The sequence below is a fragment of the Rattus norvegicus genome, chromosome 8, assembly GCF_036323735.1.
Source record: "Rattus norvegicus strain BN/NHsdMcwi chromosome 8, GRCr8, whole genome shotgun sequence".
NCBI lineage: Eukaryota > Metazoa > Chordata > Mammalia > Rodentia > Muridae > Rattus > Rattus norvegicus.
The window spans coordinates 33674767-33696136 of NC_086026.1; the positions used below are offsets into that span (position 1 = coordinate 33674767).

At 46.6% G+C, this 21370-nt stretch overlaps 1 protein-coding gene across 1 annotated transcript; it reads right to left on the reverse strand.

Moving 5' to 3' along the window:
* Positions 1-258: 258 nt before the first annotated feature.
* On the reverse strand, positions 259-21366 carry Vps26b (VPS26 retromer complex component B). The gene is made up of 6 exons (NM_001106809.1): positions 20709-21366; positions 11351-11507; positions 8156-8320; positions 4983-5158; positions 2931-3073; positions 259-2535 (listed from the first exon to the last, which is right to left on the reverse strand). The coding sequence occupies exons 1-6, from the start codon at positions 20929-20931 to the stop codon at positions 2389-2391; spliced, it is 1011 nt and encodes a 336-aa protein (NP_001100279.1). The 5' UTR covers positions 20932-21366; the 3' UTR covers positions 259-2388.
* Positions 21367-21370: the final 4 nt, after the last annotated feature.

A 21370-nucleotide genomic window follows, 5' to 3' on the forward strand; every position in this document is an offset into this window, starting at 1 on the left:
TCTTTGAACACTCAGTGAGAGCCTCCATCTTGATTTTTCTATGCTACTTTTGGTCTTTGTCCTACCACAGTGGAAGAACACAAGGGGGTTTCAGGCAAGTTGCCAGACAGGCCTGAACTGGGCTGTGTTTGCCTAAAATGGGTGGTTAATACAGTGTTCATTACTGTTTACTGTCCACTAAAAAAGAAGGCAGTGTTGAAGCCATGCTGCACACCGTGCCAGATGAGACAGCGTTCAGAAGGAAAGAGCACAGAATCTGGTGGAGCATGGGCACAATGCCTCCAAAGCCATAGGGCTTCCTTTAATTAGAGACATCATTAAAACAAATGTTCTTTGAAAATACAGCCATTGAAAAGACAACACATTAAGAAACATGGAAACACTGCAGCTTCTTAATTACAGGTTGCACTGCTTGGTTTAGTACCTATGCACCCCAGGTTTGGGAACCCTAAAGGATGGGGATGGGAGCCTCCCCATACTTTCACAGTTGGCAGAGAAAAGAGAATGGGGGCAGAGGCAGAGAAAACAAGACTTGGCTTGTGCACAGCTCCTGAGAGAAACAGCATATTCTACCTTCTAGTTTTCCCAGAAGAAAGGCTTACGATATTAGCAAAGTTGGAAAATGGCTTTGTGTGGTCAGCTGGGAGGCAGAGAAGTTGACAAATGCTTTTTAATAAGATATTAAAGGAGGCACAGCAGAGTCTAGTGTCAAACCCTGAAAAGGGCAAAAGCACAGAACCCACCTCCTTCATATGCTAGGGCCCAGCCTTGATAGCCAAGGACAGCTGGATGGGTGAACCTGTTCCCATGGGGATTGTATGTCACGCCTAAACTTGGGGGTCAGGCATGGAGAAAACTACTTTCCTTAGCTCGCTAACCTCAGTCATTCCAAGAGTCTTTCATCTGAACTTTTAAACATCAGCCCCGCCCTGTCAAAGCCAGAGATTGCAAGAATCCCCATTTTCTACATGAACTGAAGATGACACAGGAACAAATCCTTTACTTTCCAAATTACAAAGAACACAGAGCAGTGAATACTGTACTTGTTGAACATCAGGTCCACTTGATCTTTCTCAGACAGGGGAGGGCGGCCAACAGGAGATGGTAATTCTAGTCATTTCCAGACAAGGTAGAAAAAGACATTTCATCCCTTTTCTACTTACAGGCCAAGCACAGAGCAGGAGGAAGAACTGCTTCTTCTCTAGTATACCAGCATTCACCAGAGTTTTCCTATTTTGTTTTTAAGTTCAAAACAAAACAAAACAAAACAGTGGTCCTAAACTTTAGTCAGTGAAGTGGTGAAGATAGACTAATTTGGCAAGCAGAATTACTCTGAAGTCATGGTAGCATAGTTGTGCAGAGGCCCGTCCTCCCTTAACAGTGGGATGAAAGGGTATGGGTGGGAGTAAGAACAAAACTTCTACAAGCCTGAAACCAAGCCCAGTTCCAGAAACCAAGCAGAAGACAAGGAGTAACGACGGACTGCTTTAGGGAGGCAGATGGATCCCAGCGTCTTGTAGGGATCTAGGCTAAAGGAAATAGATCCTCTGCTTAGGGCTTGTTGGATAACTTAAATTAATTCCCTAGAACCCAGATGATGGGTTGCCAAGTGGAGTCATGTGGTGAAGGCAAACGGTTGCCTTCTCTGATGTTTCCCCTACAGGAGACCTAGCTCAGCTCCTAGCCATCCATGTATGACACCGTATCAGGGTTTCTCGTGCCCCTGTTTCTCACAAGTGAGAGAATAGTCAGACCCAGACCCTTCCTTAAGCTTCTGTTCCTGTATATTTTCTGACAAGCTAGAGAAGATGGAGAAGGGTCTGGTCCCAGTAGTGAGAGGCCAGAGGTGACTGTAGAAACTTCAGAGCACCACGTCCCGGACATCCAGAGAGGTAGCTTCCTGACCTTGAGTCTTCCTCCAACTTAGATGAGACAGGCCCAACCATTTTTGCCACTACCTCAGAACAGTCAAGGGGAGTATAAGACATGATTACCCAGAGCCTTGATGGCAGGTAAATGCCAGGGACATACTCAGCTTCTGTATCAGGAAGCCTAGAGATCCTGGAGTCAAGGATGTGTGCTCTCAACTCTGCTTTAAGGCTTGAGATAGCCTTGACACACAGCTCATTCCCAAGGAAGAGACTAGCTTCCAGAATGTTTCCTCTCCTTATCCCTACCTAGGCTGCAGAATCCCAGGAAGACTGCTGCCCAACCCAAGCCCCTTAGGTTCTTCAGAGAAAAGAATTTAAGTAAAAAACATGATTTGTTTCCAAGGTTGCAAGTAACAGCCAGTTGAACCTCACACCATCCTCCCCCTCCCCCAGTGGCTGGTATTTGGTAGATGGGGGTTCTGTGGTGGAAGCCCAGCAACTTCTTGGCCCCATGGGCCTACTGCCTGCTGTTGTTGTCAGACAGCTGGCCAGGGGTCCGCACCTCACCCAGGGAGGTTGTGCCCTCGAAGCGCTGTGAGGCAATGGCTGCCTGGTGGGACATGCTCTTCCGTACGATGTCACCCTTCCGCCACAACACCACTTCCTACAGAGTTGGAAGAAGGGGCAATATGGTACTTGAGAGAGGCTTGGGGATGCTTTTCCCAGGGGTTCCCACCCTGGTCCCAGGGAATCTCCAGGAATAAGTTCCTTTGCTCATATCTCACCAAAGCAATAGCTGCTAATGCCCACGTCCCTGGTGTAAGCCACAGAAGTGGGAGCTAGGCCTGAGAAAGCAAATCCTAGGTATCAATTGGGAATTTGCACTCCTGCTGTAGGAGTTCAGGCAGTTCCATGTTTCCTCTTCATAAAATAACAAGGATAAGGCTTGGTTATTTTCTTTTAACATTCTGCTTTAAGTATCAAGATGGCCCTCTGTGAGAACAGTGGCCTTTCTGTGTTGTGCCCAAGGGTACCCAGGGTCCTGGAGGAGACACCCACCTGCTGCTTGAAGTAGCGCCGTTCCTCCTCATCTATCAGCACCAAGTTGAGGTAATAGCGCACAGAGAACTTCTTATTTATGTCCCGCATGGTAGGCGTGAGCTCATACCCTGCCAGGAAGAGTCTGATGGGGATGGACTCACCTGTAAGGGTGAGGCAACAATGAGGGCAAGGGACAGAGGCACTGCAGCAGAACACCCATGCTAGCCGCAGCAGCTCAGCTCCAGCTAAGGGAGGCAAGGAACACAAAGCAAAGGGTGCCTCCTGCCCTTCGAGATGTTACCCCTTGTTTCCTGAAGTAAGTATGATTATCCAGCTCCATTCAGTGTGCGGTTTCTGAGCATACCCTCCCAGTGCTGAAAGCAGTGAGAAACACTGAATAGCACAGAGAAACCATAGGTACCATTTGCTATGTGCCAGGTATCTTGTTGGGTAGTTCTGCCTGGCTTTGAACTCACAGCAATTCCCTCTGCCTCAGCCTTCCGAGTACGGAATTAGAGTTGTGATCCAGTAAGTCTGTTAAGTTACTGGGTTTTTCTTTAAAAAAAATTTTTTTTTTGTTTAAACTTATTTTTATTGATGTGTATGCTTGCATCTGTATGTGGGTGCATACAATGTATGCTCAGGCATCTGTGGCAGCCAGGAAAGCTGGGAGTTATTCTGATAGAGCTGCTGCTGTGAGTGCTAGGACCTAAACTCAGGTCTCTACAAAAGTGCTCCTAACCACTGAGCTATCTCCCCAACACTTATCTCTCCCTCGAAGCTAGTCAATTTATGCCCCGGAATACATCTCCACTCTAGTAGTGATCTGCGGTACCGCGGCCTAGGAAACAGAAAACTCATCCTGGACTCTCTTCTCCAGTAGACAGTTTACTTCTGAATGCATCTGTAGCTTTCGCTTGGAAGACCAGAGAACCCAGTGACATATTTTATAGGTCCGATCACAGTCTAATAAGAGGAACAAAATGAGGGCAGCAGGTCTACTGAGAAAGGCCAACCTTTAGCTAAGTATAAACGAACCTTTAATTATCTGCTCTCCCGTGCCATTTCTCTGTGCCCTGCTTCGTTTGCACAGCAGAAAGGACTCTACCTGCACAACTGGTCAGAATGGAACATGAGAGTTAAGACAGCTGGGTTCCAACACGCTCAAGGGTCTGATCGGGTAAACACCTAAGAGTGAGTCTGCTGTCTCCAGTCTGCCCAATGTGGCATCTTCCTCCCACATGGAGCACCCATTAGGAATGGGCTACCATGCGCTTCAAAGGAAACGAAACCACCTTCATCCTCAGTTGCTACAGAGCTAGTAACAAATGTCAATGGTTGCTATTTGCTCGTTCCCAGGAATCATCCAGATTCCCAAACTATACAAAGAGCTTTCAAGCCGACTCGTCCTAGAGACCCTGGCTCCTGGTGTTGTCTGAAGCACCTGTAGCATGGGCCAGCAATCTAGTAGTGCACTCATGGCAGAGAAATGAGTTCCTGGAGTGAATCCCTTTACTGCAGCGAGAACCAAGCAATGAAAAGGGCTAGGGCGCATGGACCTCTTGCCCTCAGCCACAACACATGTCCAAAGGCCAAGAGGAAAGAGTAATTAAATACTCAAATATATCTTAAATCAGTTTTCAATTTTTGTTTTGATATGTAGGGTCTCATGCAGCCTAAGTAGGCCTTAAACTCTCTAGCCAAGGATGAGGCTAAACCGATCCTCCTGCCTCCACTTACCAAGGGGGAGAGATAGCAGGAATGTGCATGTGCCAACTGAGAGGAAACCCTAAGTGTATACGAAAGGTCAGTGTGGGGATGCTGGAGCTGCAGATGGGGTGGAAGCTGACGCTCCGTGGACTCAGCCTTTCTCTCCCCTTCCCACGTGAGTGCTAGGAACTGCCATGAGTTCTATACCAGCCACACGGTAAGGCCTTGTCTCAAAAAATAAATAAAAAAGATAGATAAAAGAAAGAGGTTTTACTCCAAAATCTGAGCCCTTCCCCAATGCTGATACTGAGCACATGGCCTGGAAGCATAGTAGCAGTGGTCCCGGGCCAGAAGGCTCACCTCGGACCGGCGCCCCGTCCATGATCTCATACTTGGCTATTGTGTCGTTCTCGTGGTACACGTTGGGACCCGTGCCTGTTGTCTCCCGTTTGATGATGTCTATCTCCATGTGCTTGATCTTGATTCTCACCAGCAGGAAGTAGATCTTCCCTACAATGACATCTTTCAAGTGGTACCTGAGGAAGAGAAGGTACAGGAAGGAGGACGGTGGTAGGTGCTAGCCCCTTTGTGTTTCCGCGTGGAGTACGCTGTCTAGGACGCCTCTGTTGGTGACAGGGGTAATGGAAGTGAGTACTCAACCTCACTTCCGGAACAACTTCTGCATATGACCTTAATGGAATCTGTGTGACTTTCCTCTTCCAAACCCTGCTCAAAGGAGATGCATTAGCATCTCCTCAATCAGTACAATCTCAACAATCAGTATTTGTTTATTTTCTCTGTCTCCACAGGATACACCTTTACGGTTTGGTTTTGCTCTTCCAGGACGGGGCTTCTCTGTTCAGCAGGGTTCTCTTGGCTGGCCTAGTTCTCATTTTGTACACCAGGCTGGCCTCCAACCTGTCTCTGCCTCCTGAGTGCTGGGATTAAAGGTGTGCACCACCTCACCCAACTGTACCACCAGTATTCTGTAATGTACGTGTTTTTCTAAGGCATTAGGCCAGTCTGACAAGCACAGGAATCGAGTCTCTTCCTTCCACTTTACTTTCCACACAATGCGTTTAGGGAGCTAGGCCCTAACAGTTCCTAGTAAATAGTTCTGTTCGCTCTAGGCTAGACGGCCCAGGCGAGGGCAGAGCAAAACAAGTGACTCTCCCTCTGCACGGTTGCCTGCTCTCTGGGCTCTGCTAGCATGGTTTATGCTTCTTAGCTAATAGGAATTTAGCCTCTAACTCTTTCTAGTCCCTTCCTCTGTGGGCTAGCCAATGGCGCTGACAGTTTGTGTATAAATAGCCCTGTATCCCAAAAGACAGTGTACTCTTCAAGCCCGAAGCTAGACTGAGTATGAGATCCCCGGCAGGGACTTCAGAACTGGGCCTCCTTCTTGGTAAGTGGGGGGAAAAGTAATTGGAAGACTTGGTTATTCAACTGAATGATTCAGGGTTCAAATAGGCAATTCCTGGTTTTCAGGTTTCTGCTACACACTGTTGCATGCTGCAGACTTTGAGTAGGTGACCCCACACATGCGGACACAGCAGGGGGCCACCAGCAACATTTCTTGGGGATATTCATAGGCCATGTGTGGATGCTAAGGTTTTCTATACTCATAAATGAAGCAATCATTTACTATAATGGAACTTTACACAGGAGCACACCCGTATGAGAAACATGTTTCATGTTTCCTATGGTACAGCCTGTTATACAAGGAAAGGAGTATCTATCCCTGCCTGCAAGTAACTGACTCTAAAACACCTTTTTCCCCCTGCTGACTAGAGGCTGCTTCAGGCTCTTACAGACAGCACTGCTGCCAGGTGCTGCCTTCAGCAGAGGGTGGGGGGTTAACATATGACCAAGCTGAGTAAGAAGATTGCAGGGGATGGGGGTGCTCCTTCCCAGCACTTATCCCCTATCCAACAGGTGGGCTAGGCCAAGCGGGACTGGCTCTAGGTCACAATAGTTATTTCATGGGGGCCTCACTCCAAGCCAGGGAACAAAGAAACATGTCACTTTGTTTCACAATGTTCTTGGAGTCAAGTTATGCTCCTGGTTTAAAATCTGTCCCAGTCAGCAGGGATGGAAATAGAGAAGAGCCTGAGGAAAATAAGGTCCTGCGACAGACCCAAAGTGGGATCCAGCTCAAGGGGAGGCCCCAAGACCTGACACCATTACTGAGGCTATGGAGCACTCAGAAAAAGGGACCTATCATGACTGCTCTCCAAAACACCCAACAAGCAGCTGAAAGAGTCAGATGCAGATGTGTGCACCCAAGCAATGATCAGAAGGTGCTGATCCCTCTGGTGGGATTAGGGGAAAATTGGAGAAAACTGAGGAGGAAGGCAACCCTGTAGGAGGACCAGCAGTCTCAATTAGCCTGGACCCCTAGATCTCTCAGACACTGGATCACTAACCAGGCAGCATACACCAGCTGAGATGAGGCCCCCAACACATACACAGCAGAGGACTCCCGGGTCTGGGTTCAGTCAGAGAAGATGCACCCAACCCTCAAAAGACTGGAGGCCCCAGGAAGTCTAGAGGTCTGGTGTGGTGGAGGGGGACAGGGCATCCTGTGGAGACAGGGAGGCAGGGAGGAGGTATGGGATGGGGAACAGTCAGAGGGTGGACCAGGAAGGGAATAAAATCTGGAGTGTAAAAATAAATAAATTAAATAAAAACTGTCCTAGTCAGACATGGCAGCACATGCCTGTAATCCCAGCACTTCTGAGGTAGGAACAGGACCACAAGTTTGAGGCCAGCCTAGTCTGTGTAGTTAAGTCTTTCTCTTGTTCCTAAACCCTTAGTAGGTGACCTGGCTCTCCTTAATGCCTAGCCTGTGGTTGGCAGCCCACCTGGGGACGGCCACTATGTAAGGAAGGAAGGTAATGGAAGACTGAGAGGGTGATGCTTCCAGTTTTGGATTGAACTTCAGATACTTTCAGGAACAGATTATATTTAAAAGGAAGACGTAAGACTGCCAGAAAATTCTGCACTTTACAAACAATTATATATTTTGACGTTCTAATAATAAACACGAAGTAAAACACAGCTTCCCAACTTGCCAGGTAAACGTTATTTTAAGACCTTTACAGAAGTGCATCAGGTATTATGTGCTGTAACTCGTTTTGGTTCAGGAAGGAAGCAGGCCACTGCCGGCGCATGGTTTCCTCGCTTTGATTTCCAAGGCAGGGAGGGAAAAAAATGATAGTGGCATTGTGTTCTACGGTTGTTCCCAGCCATAGAAGGAAGCAGCTTTACCTAGCATCCAAAACAAACAACCTAAAGGCTACCTCAGCTTGACTTTGAAAGGCATCCTAATGCTTACCGATGCGACTGGAAATGATTTAATATACTGACCTACGAAGTTTCTATTCCCTGGCCCATCTAACTGGCCTAACGTCTAGTGCGCTCTTTCTGTGGTCTTCCCCAGCAGCACGGTACCATGAAGCCGTCAGCGGACTCAGGATCTCTCTTACCGTCCGTAAACAGCTACCACACAAGCCTGGGGTTCGGAGACTTACTTGGATTTGTTGTACTCAAATTCGATGTGCAGGCAGTCCTCGATTCCAACTTCCATCTTGATGGATGAGTTCAGCTCGGGGTACGTGCTAAGCGTGTGAACTACAATGTCCATCTCTTTGACAACGTCGTTGAGGCGGCGGCTGATGGTGGCTCGAAGGAAATAGCTGTAAGAGATGGAGACACCCGACGTGAATACTTCCAGCCTCCAGATGCTACAGAGACCAGACTCCAAAGTTGCCCACCTGAGAGAACCCTACAGTAAGTAACGCTTAACCCTTTGGGCCTACACAGCCCTTTGAGAATTTATGGGCCCCTGTCTTAGAAAAAAATATATATATATATATGCACAGACTTCTGCAATCCCAGGTGAGGCTGGTCAAAGCCTTCCTTCCAAATCCTTTTGGGAGCTCATGGCTATGAATTAAGGACTTTGTCTTAGTAAAAGTGGTTTCTTTACTTTCTACTCCAACGGCATGGTTTTTATGACCCCTACCACTGTGAACCATCTATGTGGAGGGTTTGTTTACTATCTAACTCCTGGCTGTTTGGGCACAGAGATCTGGTCCATACTCTCACAAGCTAGTGAGACACATCAGCCACATGCAGGCTGCCAGCTCTGTGAGGCACTGACTGCTTCCAGGCAGTCCCTTTTATTTACCTCAGGAACTTCTGTCAGAACCACACAAGCAAGGTGTTTGTCCCTAACCCTCAGCTCTTACCTGTGGAAGACTGCACTTCACTAAAGGTTCAAGGCAAGGTTTCTAATTCTGTTCTGCTGTATGATGTTTTTATTTAGGGCCTAAGTACACCTTTGCCCCTCAGAGACTTTCTCTAATAGAAGGTCCCCTGCCACTCCAAAAAAAACAAAACAAACAAACAAACAAAAAAACAACAACAAAAACCCCACTGTTTTGCTTGGACCCAATTGACAGGCGGAGGGGAAAGGACTGAGAACTCCTGACATCTAGTATGCCATTGACTGAACGTAGTTTTGATGCTGTGGGGTCTTTGTTTTGTTTTTATGAGACGGGGTTTCACTATACAGCCCTGGGTGGCCTGTAAGACCAGGCTGGCCTCAAACATAGCAACACCCATCTGCCTCTATTTCCCAAATGCATAGACCACCATGTCTGATTGGATGTAGCTTTTTTTTTTGAGATAGGGTCTCACTGTTAGTCCTGCCTGGCCTGGAAGTCAGAGATCGCCCGTCTCTGTTTCAAGGCATGGGCCACCATGACTGCTCTAGTCGCAAGATAGGGTCTCACTGTTAGCCCTGCCTGGCCTGGAAGTCAGAGATCGCCCGTCTCTGTTTCAAGGCATGGGCCACCATGACTGCTCTAGTCGCAGGTGTCAGTTTATCTGTTCCACACTCAATGTCCAATTATTTTCGATCTACTACTGAAGTGAACTGCTGGATCACACAGTGATTCTGTTTAATTATGTGTGTGTGTGTTGTGGGGACCGTGCTGGTGCCCTACACATCAATTCGTCAAGTCTGCCTATGCCTCTCTACACTGAGCTACACTTGGAGCCCTCTGCTTGCCACCCCATGATTTCCCTTTCTAACTACAGTACCTTTCTATATAACACTAAACACTAAGGCAAACAACTGAGGTGTAAAGAGTGGGAGTAACCAAGCAAGGTGGCTTGCCCTTCTCCCCAGTTCCCTCTGCCTTGCTAAAAACCCTTAGATTGTATTCCTAAAGCTAGCCACCAAGGCCTCTTCCCTTATTTGGCCACTTCCTCCTCCTGAGGCTGACCACCAAGGTTCACATATCAAAGTGTCAAAATCCAGCAATCAAAAGCCCCCTTCAGCTGCCCTATTAACATGCCCAACATCTCATCCTAACACAGGTTTCCTCGTGGACCTTTATAAGCTGACATCTGCCTGTGGGCCACTTCTGTGTCTTCTCTATCCAGAGGCAGTCTTTTGTCCCCTGGGACAAATAACCCTGTCCCTCTCCCTTGTTCCTCTCCCTCCTCCTGTCTCCTACCTTTGTCTCATTTCCTGGCCTTTGACCCTGAGGCAAGTAAATCTCCTTTGTGCTAAAAACTTGTTCTTAGGGGTCACTGATCACTCCAGTGGCAGACACCTGTAATCCAGCCCTCGTTTGAGGTCAGCCTCGGGTACATAACAAGACCTTGTGTTTAGATTTAAAAACAAAAAATCAAAAAACAATTCCCATAGCCAAGCTAAGTGAGTGCTAGATAATCCTCAGTGGCACTTTCCCCAGAGTGATAGGATGGATGAGTCACTGTCTTTAGTGGGAATCTGGTGTACATATTTCAAAAAGAGTCTATAATAGTTCTGATGGATGGAGGGAAACTAGAAGAAAGAAAGGGAAAGGCTGGTCTCGCTGCAATCCTCACCATCCTAGATCCAGGCCCATAGGTGGTGGAAACAAGTTCATTGTGAGATCAAGACTTGGAGTCAGGTGATCAGACAGAGTATGCTGTAGCCCGGTGACGGCACATCATCTATGAGCCTGGAGCTGCTGTGGATTTTTATTTTCTATTACGAGAGGTCCAGGCATCAGTCTCTCTCAGTTTCTTGAACACATTAGCTTTTTGGTTTGAGAGCCCTAGAACGGGTCCCGATGACGCATTGCTAGGTAAGTGCACACTAAGCTATGTGTCCAGTTTTTAAAGACTCTATTATGCTCTGTGACATTTTTCAAGACTTCTGTTATACATGAAAACACTGTTTTCTTATCTCTTCCAAAAGGTGGAGAATACAGATCTAGAGTTAGAATCCTAAACTAGTATCTATTTTCAAAAGTTAACACTTTAAGTTAGAGTCCAAAATGACACTGATGTTCTGTGGGCGATCTGGATGGGAAGGAGTCGAGACCCCTGGAAGGCAAGTGGGGGTGTCTGTCTGCGGCCACCTCACATGTGAAAGCCAATTGCTGAATTTTCAAAAATTTTAAGAAATGGTTGTCAAAAATATCTATTATTCAAAGTACATAAACTTATAAATTCTCGAGGTTACCGTGTGATGGTAACAGTAAGGGTGACAGTGTCTGCATTTGGGTTGGAGAACGACCGAGGGACGTCCAGTCAGCAGGCTTCCCTGCAAGGCAGCCCAAGGTAACATGAACTAGCACACTGCAGCTGCCGTGCTTCCTTAGCTGCCACAGAGACCCCTGTGAGACAGGACCAGGGCCACAGCAGACACAAGCAGAGACACTTACCGCAGCTTCACATTCTGTCCTGTGTAGGATTCATACGGCTTTTCCACATGGGTGAACTCGAAGTCGAAGGCCTGCGATTGGGTGATCTCTCCTGGCCGAGCCAGGTCCTTCACCAGAGACACAAACTCATGGTGGTTCCCACGGTCATAGTAGAGTTCTGGAGGAACAACAAAAGCTTTTACATACATGAACCTGGAGAGGGCCCTGCAGGTGGGAGACACCGTTCTCTCCTGAAGGCCTCAACCAGACTTGTGGCCTTGTTTTAGGGTTGCCTCTTTTTCCCCTGACGCCAGCCCCTCCAATGGCTTTCCATACACATGCCTTCCCAAAGACACCTTCCTTTTTCTGTTTGAGACAAGGTTTTACTATGTTACTTGGGTTGGCCACTCACTCTTGGGCATAAGAATTCTCCTGCCCCAGTCTCAACTGGAATAACAGGCGTGCACCATCATGTCCAGTCGACACTTCTGCTTCACATATGGAGAATCCATGATACAGAGAAAGCCAGTACAATGGAGAGAAAATTCACTGGTTAAGAGCACTGTTGCTCTTACAAGGGCCTGGCTTCATTTCTCAGCACCCACCGGGTAGCACACAGCCATCTGTATCTGGACTTCCGGGGGTTCAGCATCCTGGTCTAGCCTCTCTAGGTACCAGGCATACATGTGGTGCACATACATACATGTAGTCAAAATACTCATACATATTAAATAAAGAAACCTTAAAAATAAATAAATAAAAGCCAGTGTGATGATCCAAGCCATTATTCCTGTTAGCAATCCACTGACTATGCACCAATACAGGTAAGAAAATTCTGAGATGGTTAGAACTCAGTGATTTTAGCATATATCAAAAGAATCAACATAAGCAACAGGGCACCTTGCTAACATTCCTGACTTTTGCAGGATATGAATGGCTACTTCATTATATCATCCTTACAATATAATCCTGCAAGAAGGGTAGATCAGGCCTTCTAATCCCACACTCCAGTTTGTCCCAGAATTCACTATGTAGCACAGGTTAGCCTCAAACTCACAGCAATCCTCTGTCTTCTTATTCTCTCAAATTCTAGGACTATGACATGAGCCCATGCCCAGCTGGTATTTTTTCATGATAAGCTCATGTTATCACCAGACCTATATTATTTTATCTTTTTATATTCTACAAGTTAAGAATTATTATATATAATAAAATATTGTATGTATATATACATTATAACAGTACATATTCAATACATCTGTGTGTATATATATATGTGTGTGTATGTATGAATATATAACAATATATACAAGAATTAAGTTGTTAAGTTGATATATACATGGTCTTTTTTTCTACTTTGGACTGAAGGCCCTTTAAAGATGAAGCCCAAAGCACTGAATTCTGCCTGTGATGACACAAAGCCCATGACGGCTCAAGTCTCATCCCTCAAATATCCTTGAGTTCCAGCACTGTGCTAGGCTATACCCCATAGGAGGGAGGTGAACTAGGACAATGGAGCAGCTGCTTGAAAAGCAAGCCCGCTGTCTCTCAGGCCTGGTCCTCATTCTCAGCATCTCTGGGGATCATCATTTCTCTCTTTCTCAGGGGTGACTGGGCTGCTCAGAGCTCTGTACTTGCTCTGGGTCCAGCTCCAACAGTATAAGATCTGAAGCTTTCATTGGGATCAAAACCTTCCTGGGTTCAAGAAACCAGATATTCTGCCTTTCTAGGGCCACCGCAGTCTTCAACCCTGTCCTGCTGGGCAGACCACCTCCTGACAAAGAGAAATAATCTCGGCTGTTAATCTTAACAGACTACAAAATCCCCACACTCCACTCGCCTCCTGACACGCTCATCCCGCAGGAGCTTTTCTATCGTTTAGGGGCGTTTGGAAGAAGAGTGGGCTGTTGTAAGATTTACTCAACGTGAGCTGAGGGTATGGTTTAGTGGCTGAGTTCCTGTCAGTCATGCACGAGGTGGCCCTGTGCTTGACACCAACATTAGCGGGAGAGGAGGGGGATGAGAAAGAGACAGAGACAGACACAGACAGGAAGAGAGACATACCAAAACTAAACAAAAGAGTAAACAAAACTCAAAAAGCATTTATCCGATTCATGAATATGGTAATAGTATAGATAATTCCACTCTAGTGATGCTATTTCCATACAAATTTACAGTGTACCCTGTGGTTAATATCCATGGCTCATTTCCTAACTAGTTACATCAATGGCTTTTTTTTTTTTTTTGGTTTGGTTTGGTGTGCTTTTTGATCCAGTATCTCTCTGTAGCAACAGCTGTCCTGGAACTTGCTATATAGACCAGGCTGGCCTTGAACTCACAGAGATCCACCTGCCTCTGCCTTGAGTGCTAGGTATTAAATCGTGTGCTAACATGCCCGGCCATCAGTCTTTTATTGCAAATACTCTACTTCCCTTTCTGAAGATGAAGTGCTATCAGCACTGGGTGGCATGGTAGGCAGCAAGTGATAATCCACAAATCCACTGACGGGCGATAACAGGTCCACATTATGCAGGAGAAGGTGAATAACCCAGTAACTAACTATGCCCCTAGTAAAGTTAGAACATGCAGAGAAGGACAGGACAGGACTGATCGGGCCATCTTTGGTGACAGGAAATCTTCCACTCGGTCTTGCTACCCAGCATGGTAGATGGTGCTGGCTCATGTGAGAACTGAACCCCTAACTTGAGATCCCTGTACCTCAGGTCCAGTGAATTCATATAAAAAGCACATTTCCCCAGTGTCCACAAACTTCCAGTAGAAAACTGCAGCATCAAGAGGAAAAATGGGAAGAGAAGGAAAAACACACAAAAGCAACCACCGTACAACCCAAAGGCAACGTGAGAAATGAAAACTCAGGGATGGTTCAGACTGTGCTCAGACTGTGGTATCTGAGGATACTAGCAATGGTGCAGAAGTCCAAGCCTGGCCCAGCCAGAGACTTGGGTAGAACGCCTTTCCTGTACAGCATCACATTCTCTCCAATGCTTTTCTTCCTATCACACGTGAGTATCATTGCCTACAAGAAATCCCACGAGAGAACACTGTGGTCTGAGGAGAGCAAGAATGGCCGTTTGTTGTTTTATTTTGTGGAGATGGGTCTTGCTCCATAGACAGCCCAGACTGGCTTTAAATTGAAGTCATTCTCCTGGTCCATGCTCACTGTTGCTAGGAATACATGTGTATGCCATCACATCCAGCTTGGAATGGCCTTTTTGATTTGCAATCTTAGAGGCAGCTTGGGAATGTGTCTGCAAACACTGTGGCCAAAGGGGCAGAAATAGTAGCTTGACACTGGTATTTGCCAGAAAGGTTGGTTTCATCTTAAATAAAAGAAGGCAGAAAATCCAAGTGTTCTAGCAAGAGACTTAGGCCCTAAATTTAGAGAATATTAAAAAGCCCCTCTCCCATCCCAAAGCATCAGCTAGAGTCACCAAACACCACAGGCCCTCAGGAGAGAGGGAGAAATTCTACGCCTCACTACATACTCTCCCTCTCCCGGTCCCCCTCAAGTAACTTCTGTCATTAGTTCCCTTCTTCACTCTAAAAGAGGAAGTACTTTTTGCGTTCAGGATGTTTTCCTGGTAATACCTGCCACCAACGGTCAAGAACGGAGGTTGCCACTGTAGAAGGAAGTTGAGCCATTGGCTTTACATCCTGGGACCTGCTGCTGGGCCACTGCCACATAGTCTAGATTTCGTGTGAGGCTTGGGAGAGATATAAAAGCAGCAAGAGTCTCGTTTTCATCTGACTTTCTGAGCCACAGAGTATATGATCAAGAGTCCTGCCTGCTACAGCTCCATCCAGCTCCTGCCCCTGGCAGACCCAAAGGAGCAATGCAACCTCTGGGTTGTGCATGCGCAGTTCTGCTCTGTGCAAATCTAAGCCCTGCTGACAACTTAGTAAGTCTGCCGGAATCAATCCAGTTAACCTCTGCGTGCTTTTGCGTTTGGTATTTCAAGAGTGAATGAGCTAAAATAAGAGTGTCTGGAGTTTTGTTTTGTTCTCTAAAGGACAGGCTTATTGGTATTGATGAGCTCATTATACACTTTTAAAAAATTATCTATTTGGCTCTCGGGTATAAGGATATTTGTGTCTGCCCATCTCTGCAAGTTTGACCTTCTAATTATATTTGGTTCATCTAACCCCATTAGCCTTCACGATTCCCAAGTCTGGCTTACACCTTTTACCAGTGTTTCCCAAAGGATTTCAGCAGGAAAGTGATTTCTTCCATAACTGCGCAGTAGCGCCCTCACTGCTCCTTGTAAACTACTCATCTTTCCAATCCACCAGTCTAACCTGGAAGGCTTCCCTTACCAGACATTCACTGGCATTTTTCCAATAGAGACTATGCTATGAGAAGAAGGGTACTAGATACAGAGAGGACAGCCAAGCAGCCAAAAAACAGGATCACTAAAACCTGGATCTACATTAAGAGCTAGAAACTGATTACTCACTTGAAACAATAGTCAAACTGCAAGGTCAGAGCAGTTGCTGCAGGACCCGGTGAGCCACAGGTCTGGCAACCTCTCTTTTCTTTCATTAAAGTAATTCCAGGGGCTATTAATGATGTTCAGAGTTCAGAAATACTTGCCTGGCATAGCTTTGGCTTCTTTTTTTTAATTTTTTTACTTTTATTTTTTAAAGATTCACCTATTTATTATATATGAGTACAATGTAGCTGTGTTCAGATACACCAGAAGAAGGCATCGGATCCCATTTAAAGATGGTCGTGAGCCACCATGTGGTTGCTGGGAACCGAACTCAGGACCCCTGGAAGAGCAGTCAGTGCTCTCAACTGCTGAGCCATCTCTCCAGCCCTATAGCTGTGGCTTCTTAAGTTTTTTCCTGAATTCAAAAGACGATGGAAAAGAAAAAGAAAAAAAAAAAAAAAAAAGAAAATCCAGAAAATAACTTCTGTAAAATTTTAGAACTGAACCAAGATTATCCAGGTGAAAAATGATCAATCAGCACTTTCTCTGTGCTAGCCACTGAGACTAGAGATTAATAACCCCTGGACTAGTGGAGTGGAGCTAGCCACCAAGACTAGAGATTAATAACCACTGGACTTGTAATGGAGTGGAGCTAGCCACCGAGACTAGAGATTAATAACCACTGGACTAGTAATGGAGTGGAGCTAGCCACTGAGACCATAGATTAATAACCACTAGACTAGTAGAGCGGAGCTAGCCACTGAGACTAGAGAGAGGTTAACCACTGGACTAGTGATGGATTGGAGGTAGTTTCTGGCCTTTGGGTAAGAAGGTAAAACAAGTGAAAAAAAAAAAAAACCAAACAAACACAAAAATGATGTCACAACCTGCTTGAAGAAAGGTAACCTTGGAACTTAGAAGAACAGAGGAAGACGCGATTAGCAGATGTTTGAAGAAAGAGTACGAATTGGGCAGGTCAATTTCTTCTTCAGAAAAGGAAAAAGTTAAAATACAAGTAGAAAGACACCAAACCTTCAGAAGGAACAGAGGTCTGTTTGGCAGTACTGGGGTTTGAAACCAATGCTTTATGCAAAAGAGGGTTTCTATTATTTATTTACTTCATTAAAAAAAAAGATTTATAGCTGGGTGGTGGTGGTGCGTACCTTTATTCCAAGCAGAGGAAGATAGATCTCCTGTGTGTTTGAGGCCAGCCTGATCTACAGAGTGAGTTCCAGGATAACCCAGTCTTGAAAAACCAAAACAATACAAAGCAAAAAAGATTTATTTATTTATGTATTTAGGTGTTTGTCTACATGTATGACTCTGAGGCAGAAGAGAGTGTTGGATTTCATGGGACAAAAGTCATAGACTGTTGTAAGCTGCCATGCGGGTGCTGGGACCTGAACTCCAGATCCCTGGAAGAGCAGCCGGTACTCTCAACTGGTGAGCCAGTTCTCCAGTCCCTATTTAGTTTATGTCTAAAGATAAGGTCTCACTATGTAGCCCAGGCTGGCCTGGAACTCACGATCCTCCTGCTTCAGTCTTCCAAGAGGTGGGCTGACAGGTGTGCACCACCATGCCTGACTAGAAGAAATGGGAAGAAGCTGATTGGTCAAGAAGTTAAAGAGAGACAAAGGCAGGCTGGGAAAGCTCCAGAAAGGGAAGAAATTATTCCCTCTATGGAGCTGGTAAAAAGCAAATAAACAAAACAGCTTTTAAGGTATTGACAACATGAGAATCGCCTCTTAGGAAGTTCATCCTTGCAGAGAATTACGAGCAGGGTATGGAAGAGACTGTCAGAGCAGGTTACTGAGTTAGACAAGGGGCAACAGCTCTAACTCCTCCAAGACCCAAACAAACAAATGCACAAACACACAAGCTGTTATACCAGGAAGGACAGCACTCCGTGATGGCAAGTAACTCTCTTGGCTGTAGCTACAGTTACGCACGAAACCTGGCCTTCTAACATGACAGAAGTCCCGCCCACTTGATACATAGTCAAAGAATGCAACCAAGGAGAAAACCACAGAACCACAACTTCGACAAAGTTGCCCACTGGCCTCGCTCCGGTGCCCCGAAGTCGCTTCGTAATAACTGTCTTAGATGGATGACACGGTATGTCATGCCCGATTCTTTGGGGAAGTCACAAAGATACTAAAGAAATATGAAGCTCAAGGAAAGTACTTTGTGCTGAATAAGCTGGTATATCCTTAATAGCAATCAATTTTAGGAATGGAAAGAGAGGTAGGAGAGGTGAGAAGAGAGACTATATACCACACATACCGAGAAAAGCCTTTCCTATGTTTTGAGACAGCGCCTTGCTGTGTAGCCAGACTGACCCTGAACTCCAGATCTTCCTGGCTTAACCTTTGGAGTCCTGGCATTACAAGAATATGCCATCGTGTCTGCTTAGAAAGGTCTTTCTGATATCCTCCCCTTGAGACCAAGAAACCCCAAGCCTGAAAAATAAATATACTGTTTCCAATTCTGGCTTGATCTATTATTATTCTGTCGCATAACCACAGATAATGAGCGTGAATGAACCTGAACTGTATACTTTCAGCACCACGCCCACCGCTAGCTGTGTGAAAGCTCATATGGCAGAAGTAAATGCTTTAAGGCAAACAGCTGGAAATGTCCTCCGTAAAAGTGCACATGGGCAGAGCAGATGAAGCCTACGGGGGAAGCCTGAATCAGTGGCTGTAATTCAGTTTGTGAAGTGGAAGTGTCTCACTGCACTGATTCTTACCTCTAAGAAGGAACCCTCTATCTGAGACATGAGACAGCCCCCCCAGTAGCTCATCATAATAACCAGGTGACTTTAACACACCTGATTTACAGCTGACAGAGCTGAGGCCCCAGCAGGTCAGAGTGCCAAGGTCCCCGGGGGAAAATTATCCCAAGAAGCAATAAAAGGTTTCAAGAAAATTCAGTAAGGTTACAAACTTGGCACGAAGGAGTGAGGCAAGAGACCAGGTGGGGCAATTACAGCAAACAGCCTCTTTGGCTACCTTGTATTTAAACAGAAAGGGACCTGGACACCATGCTGTCCTCCTAAGAATGGCTCATTTCATACTGTCTGAATGAAGCAGGGAACTTTCTGAGTTATTCATAATCAGGCAGTTGATGGTATAGACAAAGACTAAAACATACCTGTTTTTACCAGTATTACAGAGCAAAAGAACTGATGTAAGAACTTTAAAACTCCTACTTAAAATACCAATTCACAGTAGGCCAGAACTATTTCATATACTATTTTATCATAAAATGCTTTGGATTTATAATGTGACCTGTGATTCTTTACTAGGAGGGACTTTATCCTCCGTGGGGACACCCGGCAATACCTCAAGGCATTGCTGTGTGAAAAGAAGGGGATGCCCTGGTTTCTAGCTCAGGAAAGACTGAAGATACCACTAACGGCCTGCCACAGCAGTGATCAGGCTCCAAATACCAACCCGTCCAGGCCAGAAGCCAGAGAGGAACAGTGTGCAGTTCACCCTTCACTCTCTTTTCTGGTACAGCAGCAGTATTTTCACGTCCTAGCTTTAAAAAAAAACCAAACAGCTCCTTTATGATCACCCAGTCTGCAGCTAGATTTCATATTTTTAAATACCAAAAGGGAAGATGCTTAAGGCCAAACAGTGGGCTGCAGAAAGCTAGCTACCAGGACTCCTTTTCCAAGGGTTCCTCCCACCTTCTGTAAAAGCGAGCAAACAGATGATAGGCTCGACTCTCAGCATATGAATTTAGCGAGCTTTCCCAAGGAAGTTGCAAAAATCAGTATCCGTATGTGCAGTATGGGGTACAGGGTAGGGATTTCCTGACTGGTGTTCATCATCCCGGGGGCCATAATCTACTGGTGACCTCATGATACAAATATTTTATTTTAGAAGTACCCAGGCACTTTGATGACACAAAAGACTCAAAATACTTAAAATTGGTGACAACCCAGTCATGATGGGGGCAGCTCCCCAAATCTTTGTGGGGCTTTGTTTTATTTTGAAACAGGGTCTCACTATGTAATTCCAACTGGCCTAGAACTCACTGTGTGAACCAGGCTGGCCCTCAACTCAGAGATCGACCTGTCTCTGCCTCCCAAATGCTGCAATTTAAGGCATGTACCACCAAACTCACCCGGCTCCCCCAAATATTTTGTTTTACTACCTTCCTTTGTCTAGGTCTATTAAAATTAACAATATTTAAAGATGGCTGTTGAGCACTGCAAATTTTCAATCATTTAACTGTATAGTCTTTGCAGCATCACTTCTTTGACTTTAAGGAGAAAAGCAGACAACTGAATACTAGCATTGTTATAAAGAAGTTTGAGGAATAGAGGCAATCAGAAAGAGGCAGGTTAGAGGTATTCGAAACATGCGCATGGAATGTGGTACAGAAGGGAGGCGAGATAAACGGAATTTATGAACCCTGTCTACCACACTGTATTTTAAAGGGGGGTGCGGTGGGGATGATGGATAGGTGGGTGGGGTCGCCACTTAACTTTGTATTGGATCTGACAGCTGTAGCTGTCAGACCCACCTGCAGAATATTGTCTAAGCGCCTCACTTATGAAATCCTGGGTATAGGAGCAAAGCTGGGAGCACACTGCAAAGACAATGGGGAGACCCAGGCACCAGGTGAGCATCCAACCATACAGCAGAGGGCTCCCTACCTAAATCTAGGCTGTCCCCACCTCCCCAGCAGCACGCTGTCACTTTTGGCACGGAAGAAGGTAATGAGTGCATGGGGGAGTCGCCCACGGGCGGGATTCGTGGGTGAATCTCAGGCTTTAGACTGCAGTTGAAAAGAACCTGTCGCAGGCCTCGCAGAAGCTGGGCACTGAAAAATCTCTGCTCCCAGCTTGTCCCACACTCGATTCCAGGGGTGGACTGACGTCCCGGGCTTGGGAAGATCTCAGGGAATAGACTCACCGATTTGCCCAATGAACTCGATCTTGATGCCCTGGTGCTCTAGTCGCTTGTTGGGGTTCTTCAGAGATAGGCTCACCTTCCCCGAGACGGTTTCCCCGTCGTAGAAGAGGAAATATTTCTCCTTCTTCCCGTCCTCAGTCTTGTGCTCTGCTCGCTTCCTACTCTCCGCATCATTCAGCAAGATTTCCACCTCCACGCTCTGCCCGAAGCCGAAGAAGCTCATCTCCCCGCCTGGCCGCGCCGGTGTCGGCACAGACTGCTCCCTCCCTCCAAGGCTCGGGCTGCCTTCAGGGAAGGCAGGCCGGAGGGCCGGCTGCGGGAACGCGCTGGACGCCGCACCGCAGCCCCGCTCCTCTGAGCTGGGCGGTGGGCGATCGCCGACGGCCTGCGCCCCTGGGGAGAGGCAGGGCGGAGGAAGGCGGTCGGCTGCGGGTTGCGGTGCACAGAGCAGCGGTGCACCGAGAGGCCAGGCACAGTACCTCCCCAGATCCTGGCGGTGCAGCGACTAGGGCCCCGGGAGGAGAGGCGCCAAGCACGCGCGTCTCGTCGCCCACCGGGTGGGGTCCAGCGCCCAGCCGCACTCACTGAACTGCCTAGACTCCCGCGGCGCAACGCACCGAAGTGCTACGGCAGCGCCAGGCGGGGGAGGGGGCAAGAGAACT